This window comes from Ruditapes philippinarum, unplaced genomic scaffold, assembly GCF_026571515.1.
Source record: "Ruditapes philippinarum isolate M1 unplaced genomic scaffold, ASM2657151v2 ctg6347_1_1_1_1, whole genome shotgun sequence".
In the NCBI taxonomy this organism is placed as follows: domain Eukaryota; kingdom Metazoa; phylum Mollusca; class Bivalvia; order Venerida; family Veneridae; genus Ruditapes; species Ruditapes philippinarum.
Genome location: NW_026853147.1, coordinates 56,865 through 71,166, shown reverse-complemented (window position 1 = coordinate 71,166; position 14,302 = coordinate 56,865). Strand labels below are relative to the sequence as shown.

At 32.0% G+C, this 14,302-nt stretch overlaps 2 protein-coding genes across 3 annotated transcripts in view; both read left to right on the top strand.

The window, feature by feature from the left end:
- LOC132734967 (protein mono-ADP-ribosyltransferase PARP14-like) overlaps window positions 1–5,231 on the top strand; it is a 56,542-nt gene extending 51,311 nt beyond the window's left edge. The window contains exon 29 of the mRNA XM_060721876.1: window positions 20–5,231. Within this exon, the coding sequence (XP_060577859.1) occupies window positions 20–195 (176 nt within the window). The 3' untranslated portion in view covers window positions 196–5,231. The remainder of the gene's footprint in view (window positions 1–19) is intronic.
- Window positions 5,232–9,610: 4,379 nt separating this feature from the next.
- The window catches only part of LOC132734976 (protein mono-ADP-ribosyltransferase PARP14-like), a 52,904-nt gene continuing 48,212 nt past the window's right edge, over window positions 9,611–14,302 (top strand). For both annotated transcript variants that reach the window (XM_060721886.1, XM_060721893.1), the window contains exon 1: window positions 9,611–9,691. The gene's annotated coding sequence lies outside the window, so the exon portion shown is untranslated. The remainder of the gene's footprint in view (window positions 9,692–14,302) is intronic.

The following is a 14,302-nucleotide window of genomic DNA, read 5'->3' as shown; positions in this document are numbered from 1 at the left end:
ATTTTTCATTTATGTACAGGCCAGCTCTACCCAGGGACGAAAGGAATGAAAATGAGATACCTGCCACCAGTGGATAGCAAAAATCCAACAATCTTATACGATTGTGTTGTTGATGATATAAAAAATCCTTTGGAGTTTGTAATATTTAATGACACACAGGCATATCCTGCCTATATTATAACATTTACTACTTAGACAATTTTTGTTATAGGGTTTTCTGTTTGTATATGGTGAGACTTTTTGTGAATTTTGTAGATAAAGTGGTGTTTCTTTTTTTATGAAAGACATGATACGTGTATATACAATGATTATTCTAATTTGTTCAGATCTAAATATACTTTTTCTGTTTAATTCCACATTATAACAAATCGTGTAATATTTGTATGTTAACACATGTATGTTTGTGAGTTGTTGTTGTTTTTTTGCATTGATGTTAACAATGTGCCATTTAGCTGACTTGATACTCGATTAAGGGATTAAATGTTTTATTTCAGATATCAGATAGTAAATGCATTGTTTAAGTTATGAAGAATGAATTTGCTAGATTTTTCACATTCCTTTTATATCTAAAGCTTGTAAGACGGAGGAAAGAGTTCGCTTAAAAAGATTTTCAATTCTATAAATGTTAGATATGCGTATAAAAGTTTGTATTCTTAAGACACAAAAATAAGCTAAAATGGTTATAGGTATGAGCATATAAAAAGGCTAGCAATTAGCATATTAATATTTAGAGAGCCTTGATTAACTGTGTATTTCCATTTTCCAATTATGAAAATTAAGTAGAAATAGTTGCTTTTTATAAAATATATTCATTCGAAATATTCAAAGCAACGAAAAATCCATCTAGTAAATGCTTGTATTTATTAAAATAAAAAATTGTTGTGAATACTAATTATATATCTTAAAGAGCGCAAATCACTTGATTTTAAATAATCATTTACATTCATTTTATACATAAATATAACAGTTAATATGCCAAAATTGACAATATAACCATTTCTCACTTATTAACAAAGAAAATATAGTTGATGGAATAGAAAAGTTAATAATATTTTGACCAAACAAGCAAACAAAAAAGAAAATGAACTGTGACTATCCACACATTTCTAAAACAAATTTAATAACACTTTTTTGTGGATTTTGACCATAAATTTGTAGGTATCTTACTTAAATGTTAGACTTTCAAATTCAAATTAAAAGAATGAACTCATAACGATTATGTCAGCTTTGGTTTTCCTTTTGTTAATGTAAAGTGCCACGACCATACATCTAGAAAACAAAAATAATGATTTGGACATCAATGGATAATGTCTTATCTACTAGGTGTGCATATATGTAATTTATGACTGTTATATAATTGCATGTACAAATATTAATATTTCTTTGTTTATCTGTTTCTTACTGGTATATGTATTATTATAAAAAATATAATTCTTCTTGTTTATTTTTGTGAATTATGTAATGTAAAAACTTTAATTTTGTACTTCTGCTATTCATGATTTTGCTTTTTTTTAACCAGATAAATTAGTGATTGTATTGAATGTAAGTAATAATACTTGAGTTAAAGTGAATATAAACGTAATCACATAAACACATAATCACATAACACCTCTTAGAGATGTTATGATTTTTTTACGTTTGATTTATACTGAATAAATTGATTGAACTTATTTGTTTGAATAAGATTATACATACATTGATGTGTACTTGTAGGGAATTGATTTCATTTGTATGGTTGTGACGTTTCTTCTGTAAACAAAATCACGTGTATATACTTATTTTTTATTGCTATAATTGTATGAAACTGGTTCTGACGTTGATAAATCCCATGAAAATAAAGCTACTTTTATTATTTAAGTTATAAAGATTTTTGTCAGGTTATATGGCCATGCATATATTTGGAAAAGGTCAAATTGCAACCCTTTATATTCGGTCATATAACCTTCCAAGAATTTTTATAACGAATTTTTATTACAGCAAACTTTTTTTTTAGAGTGATAAGGTTAGATTGTTTCCTCAATTGAAGCAATTGTGCATATAAAACTATATAACCCTCTCGATTATTCAACGAAAAGCGACGTTACAAACATGCAGCATTATATAATGGATAATTTTAAAGTAATTATGTGTATGAAAATGATACTTGTTGATAGTGGTTATATATTTATATGGCATTGGCTATGATTGTATTCTAAAGACAGTGATCATACTTGTGTGAAATGATTTCTTGTATCGTAGACATTATGGTAATATTGTAGTATGTTGACATGTAAACTTGTGATTGTTCTTCAATGACTGTGATTATACTTGTATAACAGTAACTGTGCTAGTATTATTGTAGTAGTATATTTCTTTAATTGTTGATTATATATTGTATGAAAGTAATATTAATTATATGGCATTGATTATTTTTGTGTAACAGATGTTATTCTTACAATTTGCATGATTGCTTTAATACTTTTAAAGCATTGGTTATGCTTAAATTTTTGCTGTAGATCTAGTTGTTTAAGAATTATTATCGGTCTCAGGCCTGAGTGGTAAATATTTTTTGACCAGTGTTAAATGCCCGATTAACACCGCTTAGACCGATATTATTTCGATTCTATGTTGGCAAAATAAGGTAGGTTACCAATGCTCGTTTTGGAGAGATTGTTTCCGCTGACGATTTTCGAATTGAGCTGTTCGATTTTGCACCCTTTTGAAGCTTATGTATATTTGATTAAACAAAAGAAATGGTAATAAAAATTGCTTCACCTAATAATTCATGAAATTTAAAAGTTGCATGTCAATTTGGATTGTATTTGGTTTACATCAATGCTCCATTAATCATAATAATCCCCCACCCTTGCTCGTTTAAAATGTCATTCTGGTACCTTCATGAATGAGATGCTGTTTGCGAATTGCATATAATTTATATCAACTGATATGGAGAAAACTATGGTCTTACCGTATATAAGATGACTTGTATCATCAAATGAAAAGAACACATATTAAGAACGGAAAATGTCGATGAAAATGCGTTATTGTTAATGTCTTAAAAGGCTTTGTTTATCCCTGTCATCGGAGGGAGAATATGTATTAAAAAAACAGCCGCATATACATGTAGTCCATAACCAGTGCTTATTGTCTGTTTAATACCGTTTGCTTTCAATCTCTTCTTTATGTAAAGTGACTATATCACGAGGCGTGTTAGAATACTACTTAGTGTCCAGCTTTATTTGTCATCCAATGATAACGCTGTATTTCTTAAAAATTATGTGTGTTAATTTTCATAGAAGAAAGAAAGTCGATACTATATTGAAATCCTTTCATAGTCGCCTTCTATTTTTCATAGTGCTTCATAGTAGCGCATAGTGACGTAATCAAGGGCCAAATAAAGCTTGACACTAAATATGTTAGTCTTCATCCTTAGCTGTTCTACAGAAATTAGAAACATTCTCCTGTCGCTATCGCTCCCGTCGAAGTTTCTAATTTCTGTAGAACAGCACGGATGAACACTAACATATACATAGTACTAGCAACCATTCTTATATAGATTTGAAAGTCATTATACTATAGATACCGTAAATACGTTTATCACATAAACTAAGGTGCAGGTGTGTAATAAAGTCATTTGATAAAACGATATTACATTAGTAAAGTGTAATAACACTTTGATGTGACATAATTTCCGTTATAATTTATGCAAACATAGCGATAAAGCGCGCTTATGTTAGTGTAAGGCCGGTATTCCATTCATACGGGAGCGCGACGTGAACGTTTAACGTGTGCGTGAAACATGAACGTGAGGCGTGAGTTTTCACGCCCACACTATTCCATTCATCCGGTTAGTGTGAAAGCAATTGTTTATAAATATGCTTGATAACTGGGTATTTTTAATGTATTTAATGCAAAAAAAAAATGTTTCAAGTCATCCGTAATGACAAAAAAAATGTAAATTATGTAATTTCAACAGAATTGTTATAAGCATGCTTGCAAAAAGTACACACACTTAAATTAACATTGTTTTGCAACTGAAATTAATTTATGTTAGGCGTACTTTCAAGCCAAGAATGTTGAGTCAGCAGTTGTCTGCAACACCGGTCTTTGATGTCTGTGTCCTTGTAATCCTTTAGGGACAGGTCGTACAGTATAGGGCATTTCCTAAGTGCTTTAATAAGTTTTCCGTTGCATTTACCTTTCATGGTGGCTCCTCGTCCGTGAATGCCGTGAACGCGAAAAATCACTACAAGTAGCGATCGGTTTCACGCTCGCGTTACACAGTCACCTGTCATAAATTCACGTTTCACGCTCACGTCGCGCTCACGCCGAAAAGGAATACATACACTAGAAAATCGTTTGTTTAATTTTTCACGTTCGCGCTTCACGTTCACGCTACACGTTCCCGTATAGCTGGAATACCGGCCTAACACACGGCGCGTCAGTGAAAGTGGCTCATTAACATTTTAAACCGTCCTTTTTTATATATGTATAAATAGAATATTATATTCATGTTGATTCATTACTAAATTTAGTAAACTCGTTGAATAAAACATTTTTTGCTCGCCAGATGATTTGATTAACCTACACACCTTCAATATCCCCTATAATCAAAGCACAGAACGCGCTGAATTTGTTTGGGTCTCAGAATGTCAGAAAGGTGAAGGTTGTGAGATTATAAACCAATTTGTTTGTAAAGTGTCACCAAATTTTGTTTCCAGTGTTATAAATATAGTAAATTGGCTATAAGACTAATTGCAACACTGATATTCAATTCAATGTTTATTTGGCTTAATCAATTAAAAAACAAACAAACAAAAACAAAACATGAGTTGCCTGAACTGGGATTTGAATTCCGGACCTTTCGCTTTTAAAGCGAGCTTGTATACTCCTCGACCACGGCTAGTTATAAGATAACAGTCTGAAGAATACCATATTATTCTTAATTAGAGTTTGTAACCCTAATTAATGTCGATATATTTTGTTCACGGTAAACCTGTTGTTTAATACTGATGTAAATAGGCATGGAATGAATATAAGCTTGTATATCTATAAGAATAACACAATATTTGAAATCTTCGACCAATCGGGAACTATTTTTTCGTTACGGAAATTAATTTGCCCTTTACGCAGTGATCTCCCCTTAATTTTTCGGCGTCAATGTACATATAAAAGGAAGTAACCGCTTCGAGGAGTTTGGACTACTTTCGGCATTTGCAAATAAGAAGATCAGGGTCTGAAATTTCGCTACCATTATTTGTTTGGTCTGACGACCGAAACAAATAAAAACTGTGATAGATATTTTCACAGCATCACACATAAGATAACTGTATACGAATGATTGAGTTTAATCAATATTGGCCGTACTTGTACTAAACTATTTTCAATATAATCATAAAAGAATAATTATTCTGTCATTAGTTCGACTGAACTTGTATGAGTACATTAAGCTTGTATGGTAGTGGTAATACTTGTATTACTATGATGTTTCTTGTTTCATTTGATTAACTTTCTTTGAAATTTATCATTCTTGTATAGTACATGTACTTTATTGTTTTCTGTCAGAATAAACACAAATATATAGCAAGATAGAGTTCTTAATGACATGTAGCACTTTATTTATATTTTTTCTACATCATACTGGTTTTTCTACATCATACTGCTTTAAAATCGTTTTCGATCACTCTAAGCAGGTATACATTGTATACATTTAAGAGACAGATATAAGATACAAGGGAATCCGGGAACCAGTCCCTAGCTCTTATTGAATAGACCCCTTGGTTCTTTTACATGCCCAGTGTATAGCACTGATACATGCGAGGATTACCTGGGTTTCTTACCAGTACACCTCTAGTTAGGTGGGAAACACTGAAAGTGTCTCTGAAAAATCCCAAAGGTGTAACCCAGGATCGAACCCGGGACCTCAGGAATGATAATCAGTGGTTTAACCAACTGAGCTTTAGCGGTACCTTATAACTTCAGTAAAATTGTTAATTGGTGGTGGATATTTCGTAAATAAGGTTATTTAAATTATTCATTAACTCTTTAACATAAAGAAACACCTGAAACAAAACAGTTACTTAATTGTTCAGTAATTGGATCAATGCTTAAATTATGTTACTGCCGAAGAAAAACATATTCTTTTAAGGGTTGTGTATCATTTCTGATAATAATTTTGTAAACCATGTCATTTCTTAAGATGAAATGGGTTAGATGACTATGACTAAACAGAGTTTTCTTTGAAATGCATGTAATTTATTCTTAAATATTACCACGACCAATATGAAATACTACTGTTAAATCAATTTGATCGTGTTAACGTTAACTTTTGTGTCATTATAGCTTGTTTGATTTTCTGGAATAAACTTGAATGCTCAATTTCCTTCTTGTGCATATAAAACCAGAGAGATGATGTGGTATTTGTCAGTGGTTTAGTACTGCGACTAGGAATTCTATTTGAGAGAATACAACCTTTGGTTCTTGTGCCTTGCATTGACACCCTCGAAACCACTGTTTATATTATGTTTAAAGCACTTGATTGAGTGATTGAGTAAGGAATTAGGGTCAAAGTTTCGAGCCTAATATTTCTAACACATTTCATGTTATGAGTATAACTTCGTATTCACTTTTTTACTTTCATAAAAACAATGGATACGTTTCATGCAGTATTACAAGAAATATTTTCTCATCCCGTTCTTTTGACATCAGAAGCAATTGTCATGTTGCCCTAAAGTTTCTAGTTATCACATACATAGTTTTAAGTTATGTTTCGAAATTGTTTGTGGTACCTTTCTGTCATTTCACAGTATATTTTTGTCCATGTGTAATACAGTTATTCCTTAAACATTTTATAAGGCGTTTAACCCTATTTTGAAGGAACCTCATAATGTCAACTTGTAGACAAATTGGACTTGTACCGACGTCAGCCCCTGATGAATATCAAAGAATGTTATAGCACATGTAAGTTTTCGCTGACTTCACTTAAAATGTCAAACATAACAAGAAATACACTGATGCGTTCGGGGTTATAAACATTTTCTCATTAACTTGATAGAGAGGCATGTGTGTATGATGCCAGCTATAGCTCTTATCGGCAGCTCGCAGACGAATTGACAGTCCTAAAAAAGTTGCCAAGTACCATGTAAGGATTGTTGACTGCAGAAAATGTTATATCGCACCTTGATAAATTTTCTGAATGTTCTAAATTCGTAAGTCTGACAACACATCGCCGTTCTATTGCAATTCGTAAGCAGTTTCGGTTCTAAATATCTGAAGATACCCCACTAACCCAATAAAACGATGGAACGGTGAAAGGCAGATGGTAAAACAATGAAGACTACGACAGCTTTTGAAAAAAAAAAAACATTAACTAAAATTACTACTTGTCTATTGAATGGTTTATTTGTACTCGAAAGGGACACCAAATCTAAGCAAAAGGGAAAAGGGTTTGCTGATAAAAACACAGAGGGCCAAATCATATTCATTTCAGTTAGGCAATCCTGACCTTTTCAAGCAACCAAAACAGATTATATTGACATTGTCATTCAGTAATAAATGTAGATATGCCGCCAGACGCAGTAGATTTTCGCCACAGTATGTTATGATTGACATGAAGTGATATGCTACGACAATTCAAGCCCACAGACTGTCAACGATACGGACATCGTTAAGCGCCGCATGAGTAGCACAAAAACATCGTCCAAACGATCATTCCAATTAAATTCTCTACAATATATGTGTAATTACACAAAACAATTTTATTACCTCACTTTTTGTGAGACAAAAAGTGTCAACGCTTAACTTATACTGTCGATTCAAATATGATCGAGAATGGGAAATCTTAAATCTAAAAGTACATAGGGGTGGCAGGAAAAAAGCCATGTACGAAAACACATTACCAGGAAAACAGGAAAATGAATATTATCTGGCCTGATAGTGTAGTGGTTATGGTGATTGTTTTGCATGCGGAAGGTCGTAAGTTCAAATCCAACAAGGGGGTAATACTTTTATTAGGCCTTTTGTATTTTATTATTTATTCATTCAATTTCTATTTTATTTATTTTCTAATTTATTTATTTTCTATTTACATTTTTTGTACATGTATATAAACTGTCCATGTTTTTTATTCACGAGAATGCTATAGCATATATAATAAGTTAAAATTCAATTTAATTCATCAATCAAACAATGCCTTCAACCTCTGTGGCACTCAAGTCGCGCTGGCACTGGCGTGTTCGTCTCCAGTGCCAAGAGAGTACCTCAATAGGTGATTAAAAACAGCCCAGGATTGCGTGCTCGCAATAAATAAATGATTTTCGTTGCAAGCCCTTATTACACGTGTAGCACAAAAGCTCAATTGAGTACCTGTACATTGAATAAAAAATTATTTAAAAAAAAATGTTATGCTGGGATTTGAACCCGCACCTGATTAGTTGGTAGACCATCGCGCTATCACTACACTACAACATCTCGCTGTAAGACGTATGGCCAATAAGTATTACAATACTATCCATACACACATGACTTACCTTTTCTGAAGTGCACTGATCCATGCTATGTTTACAACGGTTAACTTCAACAGTACATGGACAATAGTTTTGTTTAGTTATTTATAGACAATCAATAATCTTGTTGATTTCAAATACACGAACCAAGTCAAAAACCGAGTAAAGGAGAGATGAAGTGTCCAATCAAAGCGCATAACAATAGTATTGCCATTTTGTGCTAAAAGGTTGATCATCAACTTTCTGAGATTTGCATGAAAGACCGTTCAATCAAATAAAGCATTTTTGTGACACAATTTTATTCTCAAACTTTAAATATTTTAAAGCAGGTTTAAAAAATTTCTCTAACATTTGGAATTATTTGCCAAATTTCTGTCTAAGTTGATATCATTCATGTGTTAACTAATGTTAAGTCTGATCGAGTTTACCGCTACAACTGTTTATACTCGAGGGATGTACATGTATGTATATACATAGTTTCGTAGATACGAGTCAATACACAATATTATCAACATGGCAATCCTTCGATTTAATAAACATTTTCAAATAAAAAAATCGATTTCATGAAAACATATATACTGTTATGTCAGAATCATTCAGATGGCATTTCAGGTAGTCTAAGAGATTCTTTTTATTTTATATCTATTTGCATTAATTAACTGGACTCCGCAAAAAATAAAAAAGCTAAACCATGCGTTTGTTATATTACTCAAGACCTTCAAATGTTTTCAAACAATATAAAAAGTGTTGTTTTACTAATATTGGGATATTTTTGCATCATTTTCATAACCGTTTTAGTTGTTCCGTTTAAATAACTTAAATTAAAGTGTTAGAAATGACTGTGCTTTCCTGCGATATGCACAGGGCAACAAATGAGCTATATATTTTGTTTTGAAATTTTCATTAAATTTACTATATGAAAGGTGTCATCGAAATTAAACATGTCTATTTTTTAAACACTAAGTTGTGAAATACATACCTTGGTTGTTATTAGCTGAAAGTATATTTAATGATGTACTTAGTATTCTGTGCAGGAAGAAAAGGGGGACCACTGCGTAGTAAAACGGTCGTTAAGATATGCTTTTTGACTGTTTCCCAGTCTTAATATGAACTTTTATTGTACAGCCGGTAAACAATTTGAAATCGGAAGAGGAAGTAAATTTCTGGCTACTTAGTTCGATCAATACTGATATATTCCATTTAATTGGGTAAGTGCATATTTATTTCTTCCCATGAGTAATTTCTAGCAAACACAATAGTAAACTACTGCGCCAACGTTGACATTATTATCATTGTTTGTAAACGTAACGAAAAGCTTCCTACTTTCGTTTTTAAAATTAAAGACACCCACTATAATTAGGTTACTACCAAATCGACGGTCATACTTAACTTTTACAGTACTTCCAATATAAAAACGTTTAGCTAAAGAGACTTCAGCGAACAGTTTTAATAGTACTGCTAGGCCTGTTTACTGTCACACAACGGCAAAATATAATGTGAGGGTAAACATACAATTCGAAAAAAAATAACAACAACAATAGCATGTTTCATTTTATCTATATGAGATAAGAAACATAAATATGTACAATAATTGAGAAAAAAGGTACATTTTTATGGTATTAATATGACACTATCAACTTTGAAACATTTTATTTATTTGTTATTCGTGTTTAGTAAAGATGCCGAGGAATTATTCAAAGTTACAAATTAGATTTTATGAATTATTCAATTGATTGATAGTTTAAAAACAATGATAAAGAAAAATACAAATGTACATGTACATGGTTTAAGAATAAACAATATTATATATTGAAAGATTAACCATAATTTACTGACTTTTTCCAGTTAAGTTTTGACTTATAATCGTCGGTCAATATGACAATTGAATTCCTAAAATTTATTTTACAATTTGAATAAAAAAAAGAGTAGTAAACATAAAAACTCAGTATTAAAATAGCACATAAAACACAAAAAAAAAAGAAAAGAAAAGAAAACAATATTCATAAAATCTGTATTTTTTTATTAAAATAGATATTACAATTATTGTATAATAAACAATTATGCTCAACATGATCAACATGGTTAATATAACCAGTGTCATATGTTTACTAAGTGTGAACAGATACCTTAAGAAGGGGTCTTCGCTAATAGCGATAAGATAATAAGGGACAATTACACAAGTGTGGTGTTGATCATGCGTTACACATATGGGTAATAAATGATTGTATACATGTATATCCGTTGCTATTAATAATCACGATCATAAAGAAATAACAAGTAATATTCTAATCTCTAGCATGCCAAAGTTCATAATGAACAATGTCTTTCGTCCGTTCATTCATAAGTGATATACAATTCTGGTAAAAACCAAGTAACCATTTAAAACTTTATAAGACATCTTGTCATCATATGTCTACAAGTTCATCTTTACCTGCTGCATTCCTACTTGGACGCCCTTTGATGCTTTGCATCAATGCTTTTCTTGTTTCTTTATGTATTACTTCAAACTTCAACTATATGTTTCTGATCATCAACCTGGTCTCCTTTCCAAATTCAATTTTATTCATTTTCGCCCATTGTTTCCTCTTCAAAGACACATGCATTATTATACTTGGGGACCATAGGTAGCTTTCATGAAATTGCACTAACGTATCTCATTGAAAGTTCCATGATAACCGCCGTATGAGCACATATGTTGATGTTGTTAAATTCAAAATTTAACCATAACTATGTTTAAATGTTGAATTCTTCTTAAGCCAATTATATGGTATGGAACAGTAGCTTGCACTTTAAAGTATCGATCATGAACAGGCAGAATAATAATGGAAATGTAACATTTTCAATTTTGCCATTGTGGACTTTTTTAGGGATTCTAGTTCCCTCTATTTTATCTTGGTCACTATTATCTTGAAAACTATTTATCATAAGGTCTTTATATTTTAAATTTGATTGGTTATAACAAGTAGATGACCCCTATCAATTTTGGGGTCTTTAGGCCAAAGGTCAAGTCCATAGGGACCTTAAATGACAGAATGTTTTCCACTCATTATCTTCAAAACTATTTGTTGTCATGTCAAGATAATAACCCAGCCTGAATAACAAAAGAATTTCTATGTCCTAGCTTGCTATTTAAAGAACATCAAAACTGCAAAAATGACGTACCAAGACTTAAGCACATTGAATGTATGGAAGTAAAGTTTGATCGAGTTTTTCCTGAGCCTCTTACCTTTTCCTTGATAAACAGGTCTCCATCAGTCTCAACAACTTGTCTTTATGAAGACGTAAAATTTATTCTACAGTCACTAGATGATCCTAAACAAATCACAATAATTCTTGGACATTTAAATGAAAAAGCTCTTTCCCCGTCATTAAAAATATTTCAACAGCTACTCCAGAGTTAAGGATTTGCCTTCGTGTTCACGGAAAAAAGCAACACAAGTTTTTTTTATTTTGTTCTCTTATTTACTTGTGCAATTTAAACGAAACTTTACATGATTGATAGATACCCGACGTTTTTGCATGTATTAAACAGTTTTCCAGTTGAATGATTTTTGGCCCTTGAATAAAAAAGCGTTTTGCACTGTTAATCATTTTTAGCTCATCCGAACCGAAGGTTCAGGATGAGCTATTAGTATCAAAGGGAGATGCTCCGGCGTCAGGCGTCCGTCGTCATGCGTCAGCAATCTTCTTCTTCTCTGCAACTGCTTGGCAGATTTACTTCAAATTATATCTGTAGCATCCTTGTGACAGTCATTTGAATTTGCTCATGCCATTTCAATCACCCCATTTTAGGGATGAACAGAGCTAAAAATAGAAAAACCTTTAAACAATGTCTTCTACAGAACTAATTGATGGATGATCACCAAACTTTGTCTGTAACATTCTTTGGTTGTCTTCTATCAATTTTGCTCATATGAATTTGATTTGCCCCTTTTAGGGGTCTCTAGGGCTAAAAAAAAAAAAAACAACAGTTAAAAATATTCTTCTACAGAACTAATGGATGGATGATCACCAAACTTTGTCTGTAGCATTCTTTGGTTGTCTTCTATCAAATTTGCTTATATTAATTTGATTGGCTCCTTTAAGGGGCCGCTAAAGCAAAAAATAGAAATACCTTTAAACGACTATTTCTACGGAACTAATTATAATGGATGAATGATCACCAATCTTTGTCTGTAGCATTCTTTGGTAGTCTTTTAGCAAGTTTGCTCATATTAATTTGATTGGCACCTTTTAGAGGCCGCTAAAGCTAAAAAATAGAAATACCTTTCAACGTCTATTTCTACTGAACTAATTGATGGATGATCACCAAACTTTGTATCATTCTTAGGTAGTATTTAATCAAATTTGCTCATATTAATTGGATTGGCTCCAGTTTTAGGGGTCTCTAAGCTAAACATCTTCTTCTACAGAACTAATTGATGGATGATCACCAAACTTTGTCTGTAACATTCTTGGGTAGTCTTCTATCAAATTGCTCATATTAATTTGATTTGTCTCTTTTAGGGGCCGCTAAAACTAAAAATAGAAATACCATTAAACGTTTTCTTCTACAGAACTAATTGATGGATGATAACCAAACTTTCTCTGTAGCATTCTTGTGCAGTCTGTTATCAAGTTTGCTCATAGTCATATTAATTTGATTGGCCCGTTTAAGGGGCCACTAAAGCTAAAAAAAAGAAATACCTTTAAACATCTATTTCTACAGAACTAATTGATGGATGATCACCAAACTTTGTCCGTAGCATTCTTAGGTACTCTTTTATCAAGTTTGCTCATATTTTATTTATACGCCCTTTTAGGGGCCATTAAAGCTAAAAATAGAAAACTTTCGAACATCATTTCCTACTTAAATAAATGATAGATGATGACCAAACTTTGTAGCATTCTCTTAAGTAGTTGTTTATCAAGTTTGCTCATACTAATTTGATTGGCCCCGTTTAACCTAAAGCTTAAATGCCCCAGGTCAAGGCGTTTCTTCAAATTATTGTTTAAACTAAAACATATTCTTTGCTCAAATTTAATATCAGAAAATATTGACAATGCATAATTTCCAACACTGAAAAGCAGTTGTTTCTGGTGAGCGAATCATTTTTCACAGGAATGATAGGTATAACGTCAAGTAAGGCATATTATCTGTGTTTTAAGGTTCAATGATTTTTGTAAGAGTAGCATTCTTGGGTTGTCTTCTATCAAGTTTGCTCATATTAATTTGATTGGCACATTTCATCTATTTCTACAGAACTAATGGATGGATGATCACAAAACTTTGTCTTTAGCATTCTTAGGTAGTCTTTAATCAAATTTCAAATGGATAATTTCCAACACTGAAAAGCAGTTGTTTCTGGTGAGCGACTCTGGGCCATCTTGGCCCTCTTGTTATATGTCTCCTGCTACACAGAAGCTGCAACATACAAATGGCTATCATGAGGCGACAAACGTGATATCAGATTACTCTTGTTATTATATATTTTCTTAAGCGATCGATCCTAGGAAATATGTTTTAAAGGGGCTTCTCTGTGGGTTTTTTACATGACGTGACTAAAAATAGTGTTCCCTTTACTCATTCTATTTTTCCACAATAATTATTCTCATTGTGAAAAAACGGCCAAAATTTAATAAGGTTACAAAGTTCATATAAACCGGGCTAAAGATAACAAAATAATATGAATTTTATTTATTTTAGTGTATTTTTAATATTCCTTTGTTTATCTTTCTCCTGTTTTAAGTGCCCTAGCAGAAAATTCAAATTTTATGTTCAGGCATTTGGACCTCAGTGGAAATCCTCTAAGTTAAAAAATTGTGAAAAATGTGTTTAC